Below are 26,188 nucleotides of genomic sequence, written 5' to 3'. Positions count from 1 at the left end.
ATCATGTCATTTGGTTCACAGAAATTTTTCAGTATCAGGAGTTCCCATTTATTAATTATTACTCTCAGTGTCTGTGCTGCTGGGTTATATTTAGAAAATGTTATGCTGTGCTGCTGGGGTTATATTTAGAAAATGTTCTCCTGTGTGAATGAGCTCAAATATACTTCCCACATTCTCATTTTTTGTGATTCACTGTGGTTGGTTTTATGCTGTGTGTTTTTTGCTTTTCTATATGAAGTTGAGTATTTTTCTTTTAAGGTCTGTGAAAAATTTTGCTGAGATTTACATACAGGTGATTGCTTTTGGAAAGATTATCATTTTTACTATATTAATTTTTACCTACCCAAGGGCATGAGAGATCTTCCCATTCTCTGGTCTCTCCTTCAACTTCTTTCTTCCAAAGTGTAAATTTCTTGTCATACAGCCCTTCCACTTCTTGAGAGTTATTCCACAATATTTTATTTTATTTGTGGTTATTGTTAAGACTGATATTTCCATGATATATTAATTGTAGCCATCTTTCTATTACAAAAAATATTACTTGGGCTGGAGAGATGGCTCAGAAGTTAAGAGCACTGACTGTTCTTCCAGAGATCCTGAGTTCAATTCCCAGCAATGACATGGTGGCTCACAGCCATCTGTAATGAGATCTGGTGCCCTCTTCTGGCCAGCAAGCATACAGAGAGACAGAATGCTGTATACATAATAAATAAATCTTTAAAAAAAATAATCCTTGTAACCACCTTCTATCCTCCTTCTTGATGACCACTCACAATCTTCTGATAACCATAAGTATACCATAAGTATAACCATAAGTATACTTCTAAGGGAAATTTTAAAGAGAACATACAAGTGAACTCACCGGAGATTTGACTCTTCATGCCTGTCATATTTCACTTCATCGTATCCTTCAGGCTTAGAAACATTGTTAAAATTTTTAGGTTTTCATCTTTTACAGCAGGTTTCAGTATTTCTTTATGATTGTTATTCTGAAAATTTGGAGTATTTTCTCCCATTCCTTTTCTGATTCTAAGAACATGCATCATATTTTCAAAAAAGTTTAGAATTTGAGGGGGCTGGAGAGTTGACTCAGCAGTTAAGAGCACTGCCTGCTCTTCCAAAGGTTCTGAGTTTGATTCCCAGCAACCACATGGTGGCTCACAGCAATCTGTAATAAGGTCTGGCCTGCAGGCATACACACAAATAGAATATTGTATACAGAATAAATAATTAAATAAATATTTTTTTAAAAGTTTAAAATTTCAATACCATTTTCTAAAGAATCATATTAGGACTTTATTGCATTTCTTATTCATTTTCTCTTTTACATCATTAGTTTCTGTGCCAATCTGTTTCCTTGCTGTTGTAAAACTGTTGATGGCAGGTTCAACCAGAAGCAGAGGTGTAATACTTGGTTCCTCCATACTTTTCCACATGAAGAAATTTAAAATACCTCATGAACTCCATGTCACTAAATTTTTTAGAACACTCCTGCCCCCAATCTAATTCTCTTTCCTTTCATTGCCATGATGTGAATTCCTAGGTCCATCTTCCTGTCTTTTCTGCAGTCAATAGTTCCACCTGTACCTCTCATTGCTCACACCCTTACCTGTGCTTTAGACAAGGCTTTCCATGGTCTGATGAGTTTGAGGACATCCAAGCAGATAAACCAAAATTTTTAGGATGACCAACTTGTCATCAGTTCCCACAGCTACATCCCCAAAGAGTCAACTGGAAGGCCACGTTATATTTCCTGGGTGCTGACCCTTGATGACTTCTCCCATTATGGCAATTTATATTGATTTCCAGGGACCACTTTCAAGAAGCTCAATTAAGCTGTGGTAATTAAACATTGCTTTTGGTAATCTTCAAAATCATACAGATATCCTGCTAAGAAGCAAGCTCCCTGATAGTCATCAGTGTTTCTCATAGGAAAAGAAGCCTCATATGATTTGAAATCCAGGGAAATTCATGACCTTACAAAAAATAAATAAAAGCTTATTGCTCAGTATAGATTGTAGAACAGGATTCAGCATCCATGAGTAGATGGCACTACTGAGGGTGTAGCTTTCATCTACCTTATAGTTTCTTTGACGCTCAACCAGTGTTATGTTAGAGAGGACTAGTCAACCTTCTTCTGCACAGTTGCACCTTTATAGAATGCAAAGTTATCTGATTCTTTGTAACTGTGATTCTTGAACACTGTGTACTCTATTTTACTGACATGTTCAAGAGTACTGACATTTCAATATGTTTTCCAGGAAGGTGTCTATGCCTGATATAAAGGCATCAAACCATATCTTCAGCAAGGCAGTCTCTGTGATTCACAACAGCAGAAATCACATGAACTTCTCTTGTCCACCTCGTCTTGGTCCTGAATTTTCAGCTTTCTGACTTCACCAACAATGTTGGACTCATCTCTGATTGCTCTAAATCAAAACGCAGCTTGAAGTACTAAAAGTGAGAAATGGTTCTGCTCAATAATGTGTCATTTAGTTTTTCACCACTGTGATATAACTTAATTGACTTCTGGAAATAGTGAATCTCAAAAGAGAAATGTCTCTATCAGATCTGACCTATAAGGAATGTTTTCTGATTAATGATTTAAGTGGGATCACCCAGACCACTATGCATTGCTGGGCAGGCTAAGCAAGAAATGAGGAGCAAAGCACTAGTCAACATTCCTCTTCTTTAGCTCCTGCAGTGACTTCCTCATTGACAGGTTGTAATTGGGAAACGTAAGTCAAATAAACCCTTTCCTCCTCAAGCTGCTAAGGACATTGTGGTCAATATCACAATAGAAAACAAACTGGCACAAGTAAAAATGCAATCAAAGCCATGTTTCAAGCAATTTGGCAGTCATAACAGAAATGCAGAAAGAAGAAATATGAATAACTTCAATGTGTGAATACAGTCATACGTTGTTGACTAAGAGTATTAACTTGATTCCTAAATTTTGGAGTAGAGAAAGTATATAGTACTCTAAGTATCTCAATTGAATCAAGCTGCCTCTTCACTGATCATGTTATTAATTGCTGCAATATCAGGCAACATTTGAAGTTTCTCCTTACCTATCCACTATTCCAGTTACCTAGTCTTCTTTGAGTATTGCCAACTTTCTTTCTTTTTAAATTCCTCTCTTTTATTTGTTCCTTTGGGGTGTAGGTATGAAAATTTTAAAATACAGAAAAAAAAAAACCTTGAGGTAAATCTACAATAAATAGATGTAATGGTTAGATTCCAGTGACTTTGACAAAAATACCCATGAGAACAACTCAAGAACAGAAAGAAATCAGAGGTTCAGTAGGTCCAGTCAAAGATTATGCTAATGCAGAAACACAACTCCACTGTGGAGGGCTATATTTGAACTTCATAGAAACTCTGTGCAGGGGTGGCTTGAGGTGACACTCTTGCTGACATACTTGGCAGGCCAAGTAAGGAGGAAGCATACCTCCTTGATCAGTGGAATACCTTGCCAATAATCAGTCCTTGAGTACACAGAAGTGCACTATAGTTCACTCGCTATGATTAGGTTGTGGTTTGTCTCCTGATGAAATGTTTTTATATATTATATTACAGCTAAGGTTATTTCCATAACAACAGACTTCTTGCTTAGATTAACTAGGGCACAAAACTCTTGATATAATTCGTAACAAATTTGTTAGTTTCTGAATCTATTTCAAGTATTATGAGAACCTAGCTTGGATTGTGATTTGAGTATTATTAGAGAGCACTGGCTTTGCAATATCTTGTATCTTCTACCCTGCATCCCTTGTGTTCTGATTTCTGTGGTACTAACCAGGGTCATCCATAAAGGAGGTGGTTGGGAAAGGGACCCCAACTATTGGTGCCTGAAACAGGGACCCTGAAAGAATGATAGGAGTGCCAGATAATAAGAAAATTAATTACAGGGTAATGGGACAAGATTACTTTTCTCTGTTTCTGTCTATGCCTAAATATTTGCTGGAAACTCATGGCACCCATGTATCTTTATCAGACTTAGAGATGTGTCTTGAAACTCTCAAGGAATATAATCCTTGGATTCCCTCAGATGAGAATTAAATGGATATGGAAAATTGGGATTGGGTTCAGATAAATATGGAAAGGAGGCTGCGAACTCAAGGACAGGAATGACCTTGTGGTCAGATACTGATTGACCATCTGTGCTGTGCTTTGTTCTGCTTTTGTATTTAAGAAAGTTCTGAAATAAACTCTGGCCTATGTGACTGCTTCAGCATGACTGGACACACCTCCTGATTCTATCCTGTCTTGTTTCTACTGACTTTTCTTTGGCATTGAGGATCCCCTATTCAGCAACACTAGCTGACCTTGTGGGATCAGCTCCTACAGGTGACATCCAGCTGTGCATCTTTTTGGGGAGCGGCATCTTCGTAGGGACACCGCAAATTCCAAGGGTGCTCTGTGGTGCATTAAGGATATCCTGGGAGCATCAGCAGTTGTACAGTGTAAATATAAAAAAGAAGTTAGCAGGGTAGCATGAAAATCAAGTAAGAAGTAACTCAAGTATAATTGTAAAATAATTAAGAATAAAATAAGAAATAACTTGTATATGTGTGCTCCTGCTTTCCTACAGAATGAAGTATAAATCAAGAGCTTTAAAAAGGTGTAAAGGAATGAGTGCATGTTTTCTTGATCTGGGTTTTGACTGTTACTACATTGCTGTTTTGTGTGATTATGTTTCTAAAAATGGTAAGCGGTACCAGTACCTGTTTGTCTGTCATTACTGTACATTTTTGTCTACTCACCTTCTTTTTTATCCTGATAGAGATGAGGCAGACAGCCTCTGCCTTTAGCCTCCTATAAATTTTTATTGGATCAGTTCCAGAACTTTGCGTCTCAAAAAAGCTTCTCCAAGGAGAGGCACACACTGACCACTTTCCTCTGTTGTTCTCTGGCCCAGAGCCTGCCAGCATCTTTGGCACAGGGCAGCGGTGCACGTGCATGCTCACATGGGCACACATCCTACAGGGAGACATGCTCATGCAAATGGGGCAGCAGCAAACAACTCTCTGATTATAGTTAAAGAGCTGAGAGATGAGAAACAAAAAATATTTATTGTGGCCAGAGAAGTTAAAAGTGATCCATCACATCTGGGATGAGTTCAGTTCTCATAAGGGTTTCCAAATAAACGTAACAATTATATGTCAGCACAACTTGAGGAGTTTTTGAAGCATTCCAGTCAAAGAATGTCTTCACACAAATCTCGAATCAAGAGATTTATTTGAGAGGGAAGAAACCAAGAGTATAAATACCCCTGCCAGTGTGGAATGGGGCAGCTGCATACTTTATTTGCATATGGCTCATATAGGGATTCTTAGGACCAGGGGGCATCAAAGAAGATTTTGAAAGAGGGATTTTGCTAGATTTTAATCCCGGAACCTGAAAAAGATCAGGGATGGGCTGGATTTTATACTGAAGGATTGGTTACATTTGAGCTGACTTGGAAAAGGGTAGAGTGGGCTTTATTATTTGTTTGTGTTTTGAGAAGGTGTTTCATTCACTGGCACTTTTTAATGTTTGGGCTGCTTTCAGGGAGATATTGTTTCTCGAGCTACTTCTAGATTCAGATAAAATGTGCTTGCTTTTGGCTCTGCTTTCAGTTCAGAGTTGTGTTTCCTTGACTAGCCCTTTCTCCTACCCATAAGGCTCCAAAAAAGGTTTTGTCCATTAGTTTCCAGGTTCGAACAAAATAAAGAGATATCATAGTGCTTGAACAGATTTTTACACTATCCATTTTTGTCTACACAATAAGAGATGGTTTCACTATACTATGATTTTTCTCTAGATTTTGAAGAATACACATATTAAATTCATAGAGTTTTTGTGCAAGATGGTTTATTTTATGATTGTGACAAAGGATTTAACACAGATTCCATTTACAGTTATCTCTCCAGTCTGTGTTCTTTTATGCCTTTGAAGATGAATAACATGTGAAAAGTGTTTCTGACACTGATACACATTCCTAAAATTTCCCTACAATGTGTTCTTTTATTGCCTTGAGGAGTACAGTGGTCTCCAAAAGCCTAACCACACTGAGTACATTCATACGGGTTCTTTCTACTGTGATCTTTTGTATATTTGAAGATGACTGTGTTTTGCAAAGGCCTTACCAAAATGATTACAATCATAGCGTTTCTCTCTACACTGTGCTTTTTATGCAATTGAAGAAGACTGAGAATTGCAGTGGCCTGATGACACTGATTACATTCATAGTGTTTCTCTCCAATATGTGTTCTTCTATGCAATTGAAGATTACTGTGACATGCAAAGGCATTACAACACCGATAACATTCATAGGGTTTCCTTCTCTCCAGTAACTGTTCTTTTATGTATTTGAAGAGTAATGTGTCGAACAAAGGCCTTACCGCACTGATTACATTCATAGGGTTTTTCTTCAGTATGTGGTCTTTTATGATTTTGCAGAGTACACAGTGATGTAAAGGCCTTACCACACTAATTACATTCATAGGGTTTCTCTCCAGTATGTGTTCTTTAATGCTTCTGAAGATTACATTGCTGGGCAAAGGCCTTACCACACTGATTACCTTCATAAGTATTCTCTCCACTATGTGTTCTTTTATGCCCTTGAAGATGACTGTGCAGGGCAAAGTCTTTACCACATTGATTACATTCATAGGGTTTCTCTCCAGTATGTGTTCTTTTATGCCTTTTAAGGTTACTCTAAACTGCAAAGGCCATACCACACTGATTACATTCACAGGGTTTCTCTCCAGTATGTGTTCTTCCATGGTATTTAAGAGCATTGTACTGTGCAAAGGCCTTACCACACTGATTACATTCATAGGGTTTCTCTCCAGTATGTGTTCTTTTATGATTCTGAAGATTACTTTGCTGGGCAAAGGCCTTACCACATTGATTACCTTCATAGGGATTCTCTCCAGTATGTGTTCTTTCATGGAATTTAAGAGCATTTTACTGTGTAAAGACCTTACCACACTGATTACATTCATAGGGTTTTTCTCCAGTATGTATTCTTCTATGCACTTTAAGATGACTGAGATGTCCAAAGGCCTTACCACACTGATTACATTCATAGGGTTTCTCTCCAGTATGTGTTCTTCTATGCAATTGAAGATTACTGTGACATGCAAAGGCCTTACCACACTGATTACATTCATAGGGTTTCTCTCCAGTATGTGTTCTTTTATGCAATTGAAGATGATCCTTACGTGCAAAGGCCTTACCACACAGATTACATTCATAGGGTTTCTCTCCAGTATGAGTACTTTTATGATTTTGAAGAGTAGTCTGAGATGCAAAGGCCTTACCACACTGATTACATTCATAGGGTTTTTCTCCAGTATGTGTTCTTTTATGCCTTTGAAGATGACTGTGCAGGGCAAAGGCCTTACCACATTGATTACATTCATAAGGTTTTTCTCCAGTATGAGTTCTTTTATGCCTTTGAAGATTACACTGAGCAGCAAAGAAATTACCACACTGATTACATTCATAGGGTTTCTCTCCAGTATGTGTTCTTTTATGTATTTGAAGAGTACTCTGAACTGCAAAGGCCTTACCACACTGATTACATTCATAGGGTTTCTCTCCAGTATGTGTTCTTTTATGCTTTTGAAGAACACAGTTCCATGCAAAGGCCTTACCACAATGATTGCATTCATATGGTGTCTCTCCAGTATGTGTTCTTTTATGTTTCTGAAGATCACTGTTCCATGCAAAGGCCTTACCACAATGATTGCATTCATAAGGTTTCTCTCCAGTATGTGTTCTTTTACGATTTTTATGAGTTTCATAAAGAACTAAGTCTTTATCATCTTGATTACATTTATAGCGTTTTTTTTCCAGTGTGTTTTCTTTTAAGCACTTGAACAGAATTGTGATAAGCAAAGGCTTTACCACGCTGCTTACTTTTACACCATTTTTCTCCAGTATGTGTTTTTTCATTCCTTAGTAGGTGAGTGTCATAAGACAAGGCTTCAACACAGTGAGTATACACTGAAAGTTTCTTTTCTCCATTTTGATTCCTTCCAATCCTGCAAGGAAAATTGGCACATTTAAAAGCTTTACCACATTCAATACATTGTTGAATCTTATATGTGTATGAATTAATTCATAACTTGTTTCAATTCTAAAAAGAAATTAGTTATTAATGTTTTATAACTCTTTAAAATCACGTTTGCTTTTAATTAGGGGTCAGTTTGCTCTAGGAAAATAATTATAATGCTAAATTCCTTTACTTCATAGGTTAGGTTTTCACATTTACAAAAATATTTTTATATCGTATTCACATTTTTGAAGACAACTGAATATACTGAGAGATTTACCAACTTTACTGCATTCATAAATTTTACTATACTGTGAATCATATATATTTGCTAAGTGAACATTCAGAAGTATTTGCACAGACCTAGAACTCATGGAGCATTTTTGTAATATTTATATATTAATAATGATGGAAGAAAACCATCAGTATTGTATACTTGAATCAAATTCAACAAGTATACTCTACATGGGAACTACTGCTTATCTTCTGTTTGTTCCAAAGGAAAACTATGTTAAATATTTCCATATCCCTATGCTTATAGGCTTATATCAAGAGTAGTATATGATACACATAGGAAAGGAAGAATAATTCACATACATGAAATTGAGGTATATGGATTTGTGAGGATTTAATAACCATCTATGCACTTAAAGCTGTGCTTATTTGCATTTCTGCTTTTATTTAAAAGTTCTAGGAAAAAGTGCAATGTCATCACAGGCACATTGTTATCATATTGCACATGAAAATTATCTTGCATGTCTTTTAGAATATTGCCAATGTCCTTCAGTGTTATGGTCTTCCCCAATGTATCCTAAAATACAGAACCAGAATATATGTTATATCATTTAAGAATGTGTAACATTTAACTTATCATCTTAAGTACACCTAAAAACAATGACTGCTGTATTCACCTCATTCTTCTTTCTAAATCAAATTGCAGAACAACATTCTTAGCCAAGGAAAAGTTGTTTCCATATTTTGAAACAAGAAGGAAATTCATTTTTACCTATAGAAATGAGGTTCCTGTAGGTCTCCAGCATTACATCTTTATAGAGATTCTTCTGGAAAGGATTCAGCAAATCCCACTCTTCCCAGGTGAAGTTGATACACACATCATCATAATTCACTGCCTTCTAAAATACACCACACATGTGTAAAATGAAAAGCATGACAGTGACAAAGTTGGAAATGCATACTTCTTTCAGAGTATAGACATATAATTCTGGTATTCCTTACTCTTATTCCATGACATAGACAGTCACTTTAAATGAAAATTGAAATGCAGGGTCAACTCCATCATTTCTGTACCCTTTGTATGGGATACCACCTCTATTGAGAGGAAGAGACAAAAAATAGGTCAATAGTACATAGTGTGCATGAAATAATTGTATGAAGAATTACAGACCACAAAGAAAGTAATATGGGCACACTGGGTGTTCTGGTATATTGTGCCTTTAACCACAACACTCAGAAAACAGAGGTGGGTATATTTGTCTCAGACTTGAATGCTAGTCAAGGCTATGCAATCAGGTCCAGTACAGGTGGAAGTCCACAGTAAGACACTGTCTCCATTGCAAAAATCAGTGAAACAAACAAATGGGATAGAAAGAACTGAAAGATATTTATTGAAGTTCTTACAAATAATTTTGCATTCACTCCAGTTCTGAATTCACCTTCCAGACATCTAAAGTGTCATAATTAAAACTGTAATTCCAATAACATTTTGTAGAAAGGAACATCATATATAAAGCAGTTAAAATAGAGAGATGAAAGCACTAGAAATATAAATGTTGGTCATATATAATCAACACAGAGCTGGAGAGAGGGCAGAGTAATTCAGAGTTTTTACTGGTCTTAAATGGAGGTGGGCACATTTTCCAGGGCTTACATGGGGATCACAACTTTCCATTGTTCTATGATCAGGAATTCTGAGATCTTTTGAAAACTTTGATGACCAGGTACCCATGTAATGAATATCCATTCAGACATATAAAATAGTCCTATTGATTTTTAAAAAATCAAATCAAACATAACAAGACAGAAGAAGTTCATGCACTGGCAATTAACTGGCTCAGAATGCTCAGTCAGTATTAGTGTCATAAATACATGGCATCCTGGGAGTCAGAGTGATACCCTCTTTCAAATTTTAAAATTCAAGATATGTGTAAAGCTCAGCACAGCAGCATATACTTGACGTAAAAAAAACTTATATAGCAGGGCTATCACTCAATAATATAAAAAAGAATAGAGCCAGAAATGAGTCCCCCCTTTACTTTGGAGCCACACAGTAAGGGCTACTTAGACAAGCAAACCAAACATTTAATATAGCAGGTTGCAAAACTCCTTACTAGCAACTGTTTCTGCTATATCTCATTTTTACTTATAGAATATAGGTAAGATATAGAATGTAGAGATCAAGCCTATAATGATAGCAAAAGCATTTCAGTATAAGTAGGAAATTGTCTAATTAATGACAAGCATAAAACAGTAGATATAAAAATCAGGAAATTAGTTGAGAGTATTGAGACTCATCACATAAAATGAGGAATTTCATCTAGACAGGCTTCTTCTACTAAAGATTCACAGGACAGTGAAAGAAAACCACCAAAGAGAGAAACTTGTTCAAATACATGATCTTCTCTGGGAGATTGTTCATTCAATCAAGTACGTTCTGACCCGGGCCACTATTGGTTCAAGGTCAACAATGGAAAAATGCATTTAGTCATTTCAAGGATAGATATTTAATGACCCTCATCTGCAATGGTCCCTACACTGTCCAAATGTGTAATGTCTCCTCTGGCACTCAAGACAATCTGTTGACAGCAACATCTTATAAAACCTGAAAACACTTTACCTCTTTCTAACATCATTGGCACAAAAAACCATGAACATTCCAAAAGATAAAAATAAAGACACAGTAAGAGAAGATAGGACCAAGACAAGACTGAAGCAGAGCAAGACAAACGTCAAATCCTGGTCAGTACCTCTCTGGTCAGATGTATGGGCTTCAGTTTCAAATGACTTAAGTGGCCCTATGCTTGCAACTTTTCATGCATTTCTCTCTTTGGTAACTTCCACTCACTATAACCAGCTAGCTCTCCATAAAAGTTATGTCATAACTTAGGTATCTTAACATCTTTGGGCTCTTAATGTAACTCAGTATGTTGTGAAATAATATATTTAAATGTGTTATATTTATTTATGCTGTGGAACATTTGTTTTAATGATGAAAAGAAGTGCGTCATTGGTTTAGCTCTGTCAAGTTGTGATGCTTTGCCTACTTAAAATACCTGGTTGGTCTAAAAAAACATTTAAATGACCTATCACATGACAAGAAAGGATAGGCAGGTCTGTGAGGAAAAGAGAATAAATGGGAGGGGAAATCTGGGAGAAAAAAAGAAAGAAAAGACAACAAGGAGAGAAAAACAGGAGGCTTTAATCCAGCTACACAGCAAGCCATGGGGTAAGAAATAAAGAGAGGAATACAGAATAAAGATAAAGGCCAGGGGGAAATGTAGAGAGAACAATTAAGTTAAAAACAACCTGCTTTGAAACAACCAAAAGTCAAGCATTTATATAAAAAAAAACCTCAATGTGTGAAATTTAATTGAGACCTGGGTGGCAGGCCCTAAAGGAACAAGAGAGTAAAAGAAACAACCAACAACAACACACCCAGCTTCAATCCTCACAGCTTCATGCAATGAACTCTCACTGTCTCCTCACTGGGCTTTTGACTGTCAAACACAGATGCCTGCAACAATGGAAAACTGTAACCATAAACTAAAAAGCCATGTTCTTAAATTTTAATTCTTTCATGTTCCCAAGACCAACACATTAGTGGTGATGCTGAGAAGTAGGTTTTTTTTTTTAACTGCAAAGAAAACTAATGAGCTTGGACCACAGGTGCAGAAGGTTTTGAATGAAGTAGCTTCCTGAGACTATGAATCACATTGCTCAACCTTCCCTAAATTGAAGGTTTATGTGTATGGAGTCTTACCCTTAGGGTATCTTGATAAGCTTCCACTGCACAATAATCGCTTTTCTGTACTGATAATAAACTCTTTGAAAATTCCTGCCTGTTTTAACCCAAAATGTCCTTAAAAACTAACTCTTTATTTTATATTGCCCTACTTGTTTTTTTTTACTGGACGCCTAAATGATAAATAGTTTTCAGTGATAACTATTGAACGGTTTAAATATTCCATTTAAGATATTAGCCAATTACTTTTTAATTTGGCATTACCAAATTTCTAGAGCATAGGCAGAATAAGAAAAATTTTGGAGCCAAAATATCACAAAAAAGTCTGGATGGTGGTGACACATGCCTTTACGCCCAGCACTGGGGAGACAGAGGCAGGTGAATTCCTCTGAGTTTGAGGCCACACTGTTGCACTGGGAAACCCTGTCTAGGAATACCAAAGATATATATATATATATATATATATATATATATATATATATATATATCAGACAAAAGACCTCAGGCTTCTTTATTTTAATCAAGTTTATTTTCAACTGAAATCCTATGATCTCAATACCCACTTTCTGCCATTACATTTTCATTTTCCTGGTCCCACATGAATTATGTTCAGGTTTCTATTTTTTGTCACATAAAAATTTTGATATCTTCCACATTCTTGCAAAAGTCATCATTCCTATATTCTACTGAGAAACAAAATCAACTTTAGTGTTGTAATTGTTTGTACTAACCTGCTTTTATGCTATTGTGATTAAATCCTCAAACTGAAAGCATCCCAGGCAGTAAATGGGATTATTTCATTGATTGTGTCAAATCACACTCAATTATTTTGGAAGAGTAGGAAAAACTGCAAGGTAACAGTTGAAGGCAAAACCCAATTGCAAAGACAGTTTACAGCCTTTCTCTCTTGTCTAGTCACTACCTCATGCTCAGAATGTTCCACATCCCAGCACAGATCCACCTTCTTAGGGACTTCCTATATCAATCATCAATCAACACAATCTCTCACAGACACAGCAGTTTCTGGCTCATGAACAGAGTCGAACAAGTGTCCATGTAGTAGGATGGAAGAGAAAGCTTTGGGAATATGCACAGGGTGGTATACCTGGGTCTTGTGGTATATTGATTCCCAATATTCTGAGGATTGATAACTTGTACAACTCTGGAATTTATTGACGTTTCTCAGAGAATTGGGAATCAACCTACCTCAGGACAAAGAAATACAATTCTTGGGCATATACATAAAAGATGCACAACCAAATAATTCTACATGAATATTTGTTCAACTATGTTCATAGCAGCATTATTAGTAAAAGCCCAAACCTGAATAAAACCTAGATGCCCCTTAACCAAAGAGCAGATAATGAAAATGTTATATGTAGTAAAGTTCAAAGGTTAAAAGACCAAAATATGTGCAGCATGTACAGAATTCAAAAACTTAATTTTAACTTACTTGATAAAAACTTAAGCACAAAATAATGGATAGGAAGTAAGAAGAAGACTTGTTTTAGAATTAGTAGTTATAGCGCAAATCCTAATTGGTCTTATTCATAAAACCTGGAGTCAAATACTAGGGTGAAAGCTAAAAGATCAGAGAAGCAGAGCAGCCAGCCACTAGTTCTTAGCTCTATGAAATCCTGAGACCAATGCAGGAGTCCACATATCTCAGTTTTTATTTAGAGGCCTTTCTGTCTTAAAGAAGTCATTTGAGTTCAAGCTTGCCTGCCCTGCATTTTCCAGTAATCTTGAGGGCTATGAGTAATGTCTGTGTTAGCCCATAGAAAGAACATTTTGCCCAGTTCAAAGAGCACACTTTGTAAATTGAGATTGGGGCTGGTGCAGGCCAGCAACAGCAAGTCATCAGAGATTAGAAGCTGCTTAGCTGGATAAGATAATGCACCTCATTGAACTGTATTACAAGGAGAGTGCAGAAAAATGGTTACCTGACTTAACTGCTCTTTGTTCTGCCTATTGACTGTATATAGTTTATATACTGGCTGAGAAATAAACTAAGGGCTGTTTGGTATTGGCCTTCAGTCCTCCCAGTCTATCTTATGTTTCTGTCTTCATTTCTCTTAATCTAACTTTTTCTCAGTCTCAGTATCCACTCACAGGGAATCGCCAGGAAAATTCCAATGAGTGGTCTTCAAGAGATTGGCACCAAATGCTGTGATGTGCCAGGGGGTGGGAGGAACAACACAAGGACACCTCAGGATGAAAGAGTGTACTCAGTACTCAGTTAAAGGGAGATCTGCAGTGAGCTTCCTCAGGGAGCCATTGCCGTAAATACAAAGGAAAGTTAATGCAGGAGTGTATATACAAGATGAAAGAGGTTAGCTATGCAGCATGAAAAAATAATTTAGTAACTGCCATGTAAGTGTAAAATAAGGAAAGAAGTAACTTAAATAAGAAGTAACTTTTATATAAATGTAAAAAGTAAATATGGAACAAAAAACAGTAAAGAATTCTTTGTACATTTATTTAGGTATATTTTAAAACCCATAAGTGCTAACGTAGGGTATCAACAACAGTATAAATTTTTGGAATTTATTGAAAGAATTTGTCCTTGGTTTCCTGAGCACAGAACCTTGAGTGCAGATGAGGGGTGTATTGGAGTCAAAATACAGCAATATTATGATGTACATGATCCAGAGAACATTTCAGAAGATATTTTCAGACTCTCAACACTTATTCATGATGGCTTAGATCTTTGTCCTGAAAGACAGAAATGGTACCCAAACTGAAGTAATAGTAAAACTAAGTTTCTGTTTCAGTGAAGGAACTGTTTAATGCAAATGCTTCTGAAAAGTCATCTGATGATATCACATCAGATAATGATGATGAGGGAAAATTTAAAAGAGAGGTTCCTGATAAAGAGGTGAAATCAAAAGAAGGGGACTTCTAAGTGTCCTGATTCAGATTTCCCACATTTATCTATGAATGTTGAAGAACAGTCATATAAATGATTAAGGCAGCTGAAAAACAGTCAGCGACTAAGGGGCTGAGGAATCCAATAGACTCTTTAAATAAAAAACAGAAAGCAGTCCAAATTCCTTCCTGGCAAAAAAAATAAAACTTCATGAAAGATCTCACAGAGGAGTTCATGGAGACGCTCAAGAAGGAGCACTCCCTCGCCTTCCCCCAGAGCAGAGACAGATTTAGATTCTCCTGAGGATTATACTATTAAAGAAAAGAAATTTCCTATAATCTCTATGGTCCAGAAGCCTGCAAATTCTTAACAGACTTTGACTATTAGCCCATTATATGGAAGCATTAAGAGAGGAGCCAAGAAAAAAGTCATTCAAGGATCTAATTTATTTTCAGTTATAGAACATCAGGATGCTCAAGGAAATGTGCTGAAAGTTCACATGCCTTCACCTTTTACACAACTTAAAGAATTAAAAAATACTGATTCTCAAATTGTGCCAAAAACTCTATTTATTCAAGCAATTTTTATAGACAATAGCAGTTAAAGCTTTGCCTCCTGTGGATTGGAAAAAATTGGCTAGGGCTTGTTTGTCTGGAGGAGATTATGTATTGTGGAATCATAATTCCATGAGTATGTGAACGTATACTTAATATTAACAAAGCTCAAAATATGCCTGTATGGGGCTGGAGAGATGGCTCAGTAGTTGGGAGCACTGACTGCTCTTCCAGAGGACCTGGGTTCAATTCCCAGCCCCCACATGGCAGCTCACAACTGTCTGAAGATCCAGTTGCAGGGGATCTGACACCTTCACACCAATGCACATAAAATAAAGTTAAATAAATCATAAAAAATTTAAAGGTGCCTATTAAGTTTGACATGCTAGCAGGAGAAGGTGATTATAAAAATTCAGATCATCAGTTGAAATTTGATATGGCAGTATATGCTCAATATTCCAGCAAAAACAGGCCTGGTATAAATTACCTTGCATTGGAAAAAAAACAAAAAATTTGTCTAAGATAAAAGTAAAACCTAATGAATTGTTTCAAGATTTTGTTTCCTAGTTAATGACAACTGAGATTTAAGAGATTCAGAGAGTGAACTTTACTTGAAAACAGTATATATGTTGTCTGAGAAATAAACTTGGAGCTGGTTCGTAGTGGCCTTCAGTCCTCCTGGTTCAACCTATGTTTGTGTCTTCATTTCTCTTGATCTAAATTTTCCTCCCACTCAGTGTCCCTTCCTAGGGAACCCCAACTGAATTCTGCTGGACAGACCATATGGGGTATTCTACCAAGCTTGAACAAAAATGACTACAGGTTCTGTATGATGTTGCCCTGAGATAAGGAATTTTCTTGCATATGCCTTCCAGAAATTAAGAGATTAGCTGGATACATTCTACACTGTAAGGTACATTGCTTGGCTTTCAATGAAGAGCAAGGCTCTTCTCTTTAATGGTGCAAAATCCTTGAAAAGCCCAATTTTCCACCACTGTATTGCCATCTGAAATTAGCTAATACTTTTCTTTTCTTTCAATCCTTTCTATGTGTTTTTTTTCACTGTAGATCTAAAGGAGTCAGCAGTAATAACTATCCAACAGAAATAATATTTTTTTCAGATATCAGTCTATTACTTTTCAATTCTGCCTTAACAACCTTCTTGGCACATGGAAATATTAAGAAAGATTTGGGGCCAAAGGATCACATGGAAAAAGTTGCAGGTTTGTTTTCCCAGCACTGAGCAGCAGTGGAAGAATTAGGTCTTCAAATGATTCTCAGTTATGTAGCATGAGGCAAAGCTAAACTATAGGAGACATTTCTCTACACAGAAATCTACAGTCAATATCATGAGAGAAATGAAATGAAACTATTAATGACTTAGAAACATTGGAGAACAGAAACAAATAGAGGTAAGAGCAGCAATACCCTTAAATTAAATATTTCCAAATGATTTCAATAAGTGATTTCTAAAGTGATAAAAATAATACACTTTTAGGATTAAATAAAACTTTTCTATATTGACTTTGAAAAAGAGTAGGCCCTTCCCTAAGAGACAGGACATCATTAATAGGGGATAGATTGATGTTGCCAATATGCATATGTTGGCTGCTAAGATGTACAATGTGAAAAGTAGAGTTACAATCAGTGGTCTGCTTCCCAAACGTCTGAACTGACATAATTGTGCCAAGCAAGATCATTCATATCTTCATAGTATTGTTTCCTAATTGCAAATTCAATGTTCATTGGCTCACGATAACCTTCGCAAAGTGTTCATCACTCACCATCTGCTCCGTATTCATTAACAGGTCACTAATTAAAATAAACCATAATGGTAAATTACAAAATCACTCCCCCTACCACAGTCGGCCCCTTTTTCATAATGGTGGCACCAACACCTGATTGCCTATGCTGTGTCCCCTGCAGTGTACACAATAATCTATTCCTCCTATTGTGGTCTGAACACAGAAGAAATGCTCCATATGCAAATCCTTTCCCTGTGACTCCATTGGATAGTCAACTACATGACTCAAATGCACAATTTTAAAGCTATGAGGTGGTACACACTTTTTATCTAAGAATTTTGAAAGTGTAATATGGAGGACAGCTAGGTCATTGTCCTGGGCAGGAACAGAAACAAAGGTCTACATTAATTATAAACTGGTGTGTCTATTAGCTCATGCTTCCTATTAACCCTTGCATCTTATAATCACCCATAAGTCTTATCTGTGTCAGTGACATGGCTTGGTACCTTTTATCAACAAGGCAATCTCATTTATGTCCTCTGCCTCTGGGTGATAACTGCAGGCTGAACCTTTCCTCTTCCCAGAATTCTCCTGCTCTGATCAGCCCTGCCTATACGTCCTGCCTGGTCATCCAGCATATACTTCCCGCATGGCCACTGGCCAATGAGCATTTTGTTAAAAATACAATTGACAAATCTTTAAAAAGTTCAGGACCACTGTCCCACAGCAAACTTCCTCTATTTTACAATCAAAATAATAGGTAAGGAACAGTTCAAAAGGACCCAAATTACATGATCAAATATTTGTACCTGATTTCAGTTTAGAAGAAAAAGTTGCAAGAGAAGTATAAATAATACTTCCTGAAGGGACCTGGTAAATTAATCATAGTTCTTGATTCAAAGAGATCAGAATTTTGGTTTTTAAACTCTTATTAGTATTTTTATCTATTATGCCAAAAAAAAAGAAACACATTTCAAAAAAAAAAAAAAAACAACAGGATGGAGTCGGGCCAATTGGGAATGCCCATATGTCCTTTTCCATAGAAGACACATAGTTTTACCTGAAATTTCCTTTGGAAATGATATGGAAGCTTAGAGGAATTCACCATGATGATAGAAGGGGACAGAGACAGCAAAGACATGAAATGAATGGGATGTTTATAAACTTTCTTCAAATCTAGTACCAATGCATCAACTCTCTCTAGATTTTGTGTTTCATACAGAAGTTTAAGAGAACACATGAATTCTAATTCATGCAAAATTACATCTGAAAACTCAGTCAGTTAAAAAATATCCTCCTTTAATTCAGAATGTATTTCTTAGAATATCTAGTACAACACTGGTCCCATTTCTCCTGTGTGGTTATGCAAGTGTAAAGACAGTTTCTATTGTATGGAATCACACAATAAATATTACCATATTTTCACACACAAAAAAGGATATAAAGAAATGCAAGTTTGGCCAGGAAGTGGTGGTGCATGCTTTAAACTCCTGCACCAGGGAGGAAGAGACAGGCAGATCTTTGTGAGTTTGAGAACAACCTGCTGTATCGTTGAGTGCCAGCAGAGCCTGACATACACAGAGAAACCTTTTCTTGAAAAATCCACTAAAGCCTTGTTGGCCAGAGAAGGGTGATGTACACCTTTAATCCCAGCACTCAGGAGGCAGAGACAGGTGAATCTCTGTGAGTTTGAGGCCAACCTGGTCTACAAGAGCTAGTTCCAGGCCAGGCTCTAAAACTACCTGAAACCCTGTGTTGAGAAACGAAAAAAAAAAAAAAACAAAAAACAACAAAATAAAAAGACTTCAAAGATACAGAAAACCCCTGTCTTGAGAAAATGAAAAGCAAAGAAACAAGCAATAAGTGAAGAAACTTAAAAACTGAAGTTTAAGAAATGTACTCATGATCCATTGGATACTGAATTCTACAAGTCCCATTCTGCCCCAATCTCCTATTACACCCCTACAAACCCCTGCCACAACTTCAATGGAACTATGAAACACAGCCTGCTACTTCTCAGAGGGGACCAAGAGGGGAGTGATTACACATGCAGCAGGACACCCCACTCTTTAGGCCCGCCATACCAGAGCAAATCCCCAGGACACCCACCAGTGGTCTCAGCTGCCCTAGCCAGCTAGCATGTGAGTTTCCTGAAAGTAGGCTGCTCCAATACCTCCATTCCATCCATTGAACCTTGAAAGCTACAAGTCCCACTCTGCCCCAAGCCCTCCTATCCATGCACCCCCAACCTAAGTGGAACTCTGAAGCACAGACTGCCATTACACAGAAAGGACCAAGAGGTGAGTGATGACCCACCCAGCAAACAACCTCTCTAGGACCTCCATACTGGGGAAAAACTCTGGGCCCAAACACTACCTGCCAACAGGCAAGTTTTCTCCAGGTATGCTGCTCAAACACCCCCACACCATCCATCAGACTCTGAAAGCTACAAGTCTCACTCCACCACCAAAACTTCCCATGCTACCTCCCAGCCCCTTGCAACTTCAGAGGAACATTAAAACACAAGATGCAGCTTCACAGTGTGGACCAAGACAGGGACCCTGAATCACCAGCTGTGACTGCACAGACTGGACCAAGAGAGTGACCCAGAAATGCAGACCAAAAGAGTAGGCCAAGATAGAGTGCAAAGACAGGCCTCAGTGGCATGGGTCTCTGAAACACAGAGTTGGCCAAGAACAGGTCTCAAAGACAAAAACAACCACTTCAAGGATTGGACCAAGAGGCAAAGACAGTGCTGGTACCAACTGAAGAATGAGATGGGTAGGTGCCAATGCAAGATTTCATCCAACAACATAAAAAGCAACATGGTAACACCAGAACCCAGTGGTCATACTACAGGAAGATGTAATCAACTAATCCAGGAGAAGCAAAAAACATGATTTTCAATGTAATCCTGACTCCTATCTGTCCGGAATCCTCCAAACCTCTATGGTAATTTTTTGTCAAGTAGTGATTAACAATGCTGTGACTCTAAGCAAGCTTTATTATGAGAATATAATCAAAATATCACACATTTACCTATTTGTCTAATTAGAAAGTGAAGGTTTTAACTAACACAGTAAAGCTATATACACTAAATAAAATAACTATATATAATATATACATTGAAGAATTATACTAAAAATATCCAATCCATTTGCATTTGGTAAATTTAGAGAAAATGTTTGATCATCTATCCTATCCTAGTAAACCCAAGGTGTTGTACATAAATTACTTTTTATCCTAACCTTACCAACCTAAATAATCTTTCTATGTCTCTTAGACTTATATACTTTGTACAATTTTATGTCATTTTTTCAATTTGTTAACATGCATAATTACAATTGTTGAGTCTTTAGCTCCATCAGAAAACCCAGAAAGATATAATATTACCTGAGTAAATAGGAAATATCAAGCAAACAACATTTGAAATGAAGAAACAACACCACCTCTCTATTTAAAATAAATTTTTCCAGGCTGTAGTGGTGCATGCCATTAATCCCAGCACTTTCATAGCAGAGGCAGATATATCGCACTGAGTTCGAGGCAAGCCTGTTCTACAAAGTGAGTTCCAGGAAAGTCAGAGGAACACAGAGGAATCTGTCTTTAAGAAAATAAACAGGAAAGAAAATGTCTTTTGTTTCACCTTGAAAACACACCTAACATGATTATAATAATTGACAGTTAAGCCGATTTATTCTTTTGGATGGGGATATTTTATTTGGACGATGTGTTATTTTTTAGATATCTCAGTCGTCTAGTGGTTTTTAGATTCCTTAGTTCAATGTTTTCATGCTTTTGTAAAGACAACACAAAACTCGGCCTTAACCCTAACTTTATGGAATTTTATTTTTGGAAATTATATTTAATTAAAAGGAAAACATCTGCTAGTCTTACAAATTAGTAAAGATTGAATGATAAGGCTCTCTAATGAACTATTGTCTCTTTTACTCAAGAGATCTTTTTGTTTGAAACTAATCTTTAAGGATTTCAGTGGTCTCTATAACTTTATTCCCCAATTTAATACATATCTTGGTTTTTATTCAGAATGCAATGTATCTTTAAAACATACAGACTGGTTTAATTTAGCAGGGCTTTTTTATTATCTAATGTTTACCCACACCTATTGTTTCCTTTTTATTAGCATTTAAAAATTTAAGAGTTAATAATCTATTCTGTAACATATCTCTGCAGGCCTTAATTACCCCTTTTTGCTAACTGGGCATATATTTTAAGATGCCTGATGAAGGGTTAATCTAATTAGTCTTTTTCAACCCCAAAACAACCTATAAAATGATTTAAAATCTGCTTCCTGCTACATGGCATAGAGCTGAATATGTGGATTGTTCCCTATCTCCCTGTCTAATACAATGCACACCTGAGAAATCTCTGCAAATCAGAAACTACTTTTATCCCCTGGAACTAAGCTTCACTGGATCACACCATTGCAGCTAGTGGCACCACCAGGTTAAAAGCAAGCATTCTACTCAACAATCGCTCTACCAGGTCCTAAACTATTTGTAATCTTTATAACACAAATAATAGGACCACAGTATTCAGAAATTCTAGAAACTAAACCCTCAGTTTTCTAATCTCTCTTCCCACTGTACAACAAAAGCATTGCCCAGGTGTATACTCTGGACAGAGATAAAACCAGCATCATCATATTCTTCCATTCCAGGGCAGAGGAGTCTCCCCTTCTCCAGTATTTCCATACACAAAGAGGCTCAGAGAACATGGGCCACTGCCAACATAAACCACATGGACCACCATAACTACAGTCTAGCTCATGGTACTTCCAAGTCCCACCAGAAATGACAGTTCAACAGACCTGCTCTGAACACCCCCACTCATTACGGGATAGTTTATGGTCTTCCTTATGACTCCCTACAGCAGAGACAGAAGAGAATCATGAAAAGAACTCACAAACTGTCTGCCACTAATACTCTTGATTGCTAACCCTTCCCAGAATCCCTCACTGGCTAGGGCCACCCAGCTGGGCCTCACAATATTAGCAGCTCCTCTACAGCAGGATCAGAGATCAAAGGACTCAGACACCACAGTCCTTCCAGCTCTGCCCTCCCAGCTCAGCAGACAGGGCCCCAGTTTAGACAGTTTGTATTGAGTATAAGTTGTTCCTTTTACTCCTAGAGCACATCCAGTTCCTCATCCAAAGCACAGGGTCCTCTGTGTGCACATTCCATTACACACTCACTTTCCAGTGCAGCCATCCCATTGCCTCAGAGATGAGAAATCCTAAAGACACATGTCACATTCATAAAGTAACTACTGTTACTGTGTAACTATGGTTACTTGTAACTGTTGTTACAGAAAAACAGACCAGGAATTATAAAACAATACAGGCATCTTAGGGCTTGAAGACAGCAAGGAGAATGGAAATATGATGTAGTTGTCATCTCAAAAAGTATTTTGAAAACTTAAGACAAACGTTATGGTCATGTATTCCAGAGACTATAGATTTATATTAGAGCACATTAAAAATTTCTCATGTATTTTCTCTAAAGATCAATGTCTTAATAGAGAAAAGTCCTGTTAAGCAGGGCCACAACTTCTATTTTAGATGAACTACTATAAATATAGGTTTAAAGATAAGGTCAGTCCCTTTCCCAGATTCCTTGTTTCACTCTGTGGACTGCAAACAATTGTCAATCAGGACATTCCTAAAACATCTACAATTGACTACCTGATTTCACATAGTTAATCTCAACTACTTATGAAGGAGGAAAGTTTTTACCCTCAGTCCAGCCTCTCCTTTTCTGCACTGTGTCTCCACCAGCTTCAATAAACTCTTCCTCCTATTGTGGTCTGAAGACAGAAGGAATGCTCCATATGCAAATCCTTTCCTTGCAACTGCATTGCATCGTAAACTACATGACTCAAATGCATAATTTTAAACTGTGAGGTGGTAATATCATTTTTTTAGGAATTTTGAAAGTCTAATGTACAGGACAGCAAAGTCATTGCCCTGGACAGCAACAGAGCAAGGCCACCTGAGTCAATATAAAGGAACTTGTCTCAGAAACGATTTTTCTAACAGGATGGAAATGCAGCTGTTAAAGAATTAATATACCTCTCCATTGAGAAATCACTTCACACACTTAGGGTGCCAACCTGTAATCCCTCCTTGAAAGGCTTAATAGAGGTTGTTCTATGATATGGTGATGTGCCTGGGTCTGGTTTTAAATCAGTGGTGGCTTCTTTGTAATGGTTTGGAGCCAAGTATCTGGACAATCCAGTTGAACAACGTGTACCCTAGCATCCTAAACTCTAACAGCCCTGATTAAAATATATTTATCTTTTGGATGTCTTAGAGACAGTCCTCCCTCAGCTAAATTCTACTTTGTGAGACCGAACTATTTCCAAGTCATTGGCAAATCCTTTGTATCATCAATTCTACTCTTCTACGTTGCAGCTTAGAAGTGCTGTGCTACCCAACAGGTGAGATGCCTTGATATCGTCCACATAGTTAAAGATAAATGGAGATTGTACGTAAGGTTAAATGCAAAGTGCTCAATATCGAGAAGTGTATATAAACTTGTATAAACTAGACTTCTGCGACTTTGGCATATTGTAGTTGAGAAGAAAGATGTTTGTACACACAGCACCCTGCTCCCAATTCTCTAAGCAGATTAAGCCAAAAGCGCAAAGTTATTCAGAGGCCTGTCCTTAGGTCTAGGAATTAACAGGACCGCATGGGACTTAACAATGCAGGGAATCTGGCAGCAGCTTCCCACACGAATCCCAGAAGGACACAAAATCCTGTCTCCCGCACCTCACCCTCTGCTCCTCCCCATCTGGAGACAGCCCCCCCCCCCCCCCCCCCCCCCCCCCCCGCTCACCAAGCTGTGGTTCCTCATCTCGCCAAAACTTTCAGTTCTTCATCTCCCTGCAGCAATAACTTCATGGCAGCACAAGAAACCAGGGGTGCCAACTCCTCTGTAAAGTCCCTTCTGAATGCTGAAGCCCAGAAGAGCCCTGCACTTCTGAATGGCAGGTCACCTGGAGGTCTGATTGGCTGGTACTGCATGAGTGAAAATAACAACTCCGCAGGGCTGAAGTGTACTTAAAGAGACAGCACAGAGGTTTCTGGCCATTCCATCCACCTGAGTCAAAGATCTTTTCTTGATTGGCCGAGATATGCATTTCAATAGCACTTGCCCCTGGCTATAAAAGCAGAAGCCATCAAAATCTTGCACTCCTTAGGAACTTTACCTTATTCCTCCAGGACCAGCTAGCTTGTACAGTGCACTGTGCTGTGCTAGGTGAGTGCAGGGATTCCCTGTCCCACAGGGGAAAGAATGCCCAGAATATTAACAGCTAAAGACAATTTTGAGGTCACAAAAGGAGATGTTTGTGCTGTGGCTTCATGCTAAGGTCGGATGAACTTACGGAACTTTGTACATGGTTTTCACAGATATTTCACACAACAGAAAAGAGAAAAGCAGGAGCCAGATCTCAAACAAGATGATTGGCCTTTCCCCCATCAGAAGGCTGGATGATGGCTCCTTTGCTTTGTGGGTTTTATTACTGAAACTTGAAGCAAACTCCAGGAAAATGAATAATAATAAAAAGAGCAGTGTTCATGGAAATGTGAATACGTAGAGAATTATGGAGCTGGTAGGAATGTCTTCATGAACACTATTGTTAGCCAGCACATCATCCTCCATGGTCCGGTGAATAAAATATGCAACTGCAGTATTCAATATTCTCTACATGAACAGGACAGGTAGAATGAAGCTCAACAGGTACATAAAAAGTGGACTTATTAGAATGTCTCACAAGCTGTGTTTCAGGTTGTCTAAAAACATCTACTTATAAATGACAATTGAAGAACCCAGTAGATTGCTTCTCAGCCTTTTCCTAAAGATCAAGTGAAAAATCCAGTAGTTGTTCAGCCCATGAGGCTTGATGTCTCAGCTGGTTTTAAGTATTCACCAAAATTTCAAAGAAGTAGTCTCTAGTACTAACAAAGGAATGAGCTTGGTAGGCAGAGCAAGGTTACAAAAAAGAGACTATTCTACTTCAATATACTTTATATGTAATTGCTGCTACCAGAAGGTAAGAAAATTAAAGTTAGATCATAGTCTTGTTTGATTCAGATTTTCTTGTTTTGGTGATTTCAAGACAGGATTTTTCTGTGTAGTTGTGGAACTCATTCTGTAGGCCTGACTGGTCTCAAACTCAGAAAATTCCAGTGCCTCATGTTGGGCCCAGATTATGACCCCCAGAGAGAGACCCCCAGAGTGGCACAGACTGTATGTAAGAAGCAAGGTTTAATCAGTCTAATACAGACATGTTTGTAATTCATCTCCATCCCCTTACAGCAAGTTAGGGAGGAGTTGTATATCCTCTGTGGGGTAAGCTTTTAAAGACATAACTACAAAGAGAATCTTTGAAGCTGCTTTGGCATGGGAACAAGGACTTTTGCTCTTTCCCATTCTGTTAAGTCTGCTTTCTCCATGTTCTTAGGGCAAAGTCACTGTTCTTGAGGTAGGACATCTTCATCAGCAAGTACCAGGTGGCTGGCTGGGCTGAGCTAAGTAACCTTGTGCTAGGAATCTGCCAGGTAGGACAGAGGAAGGCCACTATCTTCCTGGGAAAACATTCTGCTAGGAAATTTCTTCTTACCCCTTTAAGAATAAGGGGTGAGGGTTCCACATTCCCCACTTCTCTTGATCCTAAGATCAATCATGAGCTGGTTTTGCTACCTTTAGCCAAATTGTCTTTTACAATAACAGAGTTGTATTTTAGGATTTTTTGACTTAGCATTTTAACCAGGGATTATTGGACAATGTATTCCTTTAACTGCTTCTAGCTGACTTTAGGGTGTCATTGTCAAGGGTTGACAAAGGTGAAATGCTAGTCAAAACCAGAAAATTTTAGGAACATTTGGTTTGTGGACTTTGTTGAAGAGCCAGGGAGCATTTACATCGACTAGACTGGTCCACATCAGTTTTTAATAAGTCCACGGTC

At 37.7% G+C, this 26,188-nt stretch overlaps 1 protein-coding gene across 2 annotated transcripts; it reads right to left on the bottom strand.

Moving 5' to 3' along the window:
- Window positions 1-5,839: 5,839 nt before the first annotated feature.
- LOC148117650 (zinc finger protein 120-like) lies at window positions 5,840-24,191 on the bottom strand. 2 transcript variants are annotated; one of them, XM_087902266.1, is made up of 3 exons: window positions 24,055-24,191; window positions 9,054-9,180; window positions 7,813-8,036 (listed from the first exon to the last, which is right to left on the bottom strand). In XM_087902266.1, the coding sequence occupies exons 1-3, from the start codon at window positions 24,070-24,072 to the stop codon at window positions 7,951-7,953; spliced, it is 231 nt and encodes a 76-aa protein (XP_087758392.1). In that variant the 5' UTR covers window positions 24,073-24,191; the 3' UTR covers window positions 7,813-7,950. The 2 variants fall into 2 exon arrangements, with proteins under 2 accessions (XP_087758391.1, XP_087758392.1); XM_087902265.1 differs by lacking the exon at window positions 24,055-24,191 and having other exon boundaries at window positions 5,840-8,036.
- Window positions 24,192-26,188: the final 1,997 nt, after the last annotated feature.

The sequence above is a fragment of the Myodes glareolus genome, chromosome 27, assembly GCF_982192425.1.
Source record: "Myodes glareolus chromosome 27, mMyoGla1.1, whole genome shotgun sequence".
Classification (NCBI taxonomy): domain Eukaryota; kingdom Metazoa; phylum Chordata; class Mammalia; order Rodentia; family Cricetidae; genus Myodes; species Myodes glareolus.
The sequence above is the reverse complement of the archived record's forward strand: the minus strand, read 5'-3'. Positions and strand labels throughout refer to the sequence as shown.

Excerpts from the sequence above, each read along its gene's own strand:
- LOC148117650 (XM_087902265.1), bottom strand. The coding sequence starts at position 7,947 with ATGAAAAAACACATACTGGAGAAAAATGGTGTAAAAGTAAGCAGCGTG.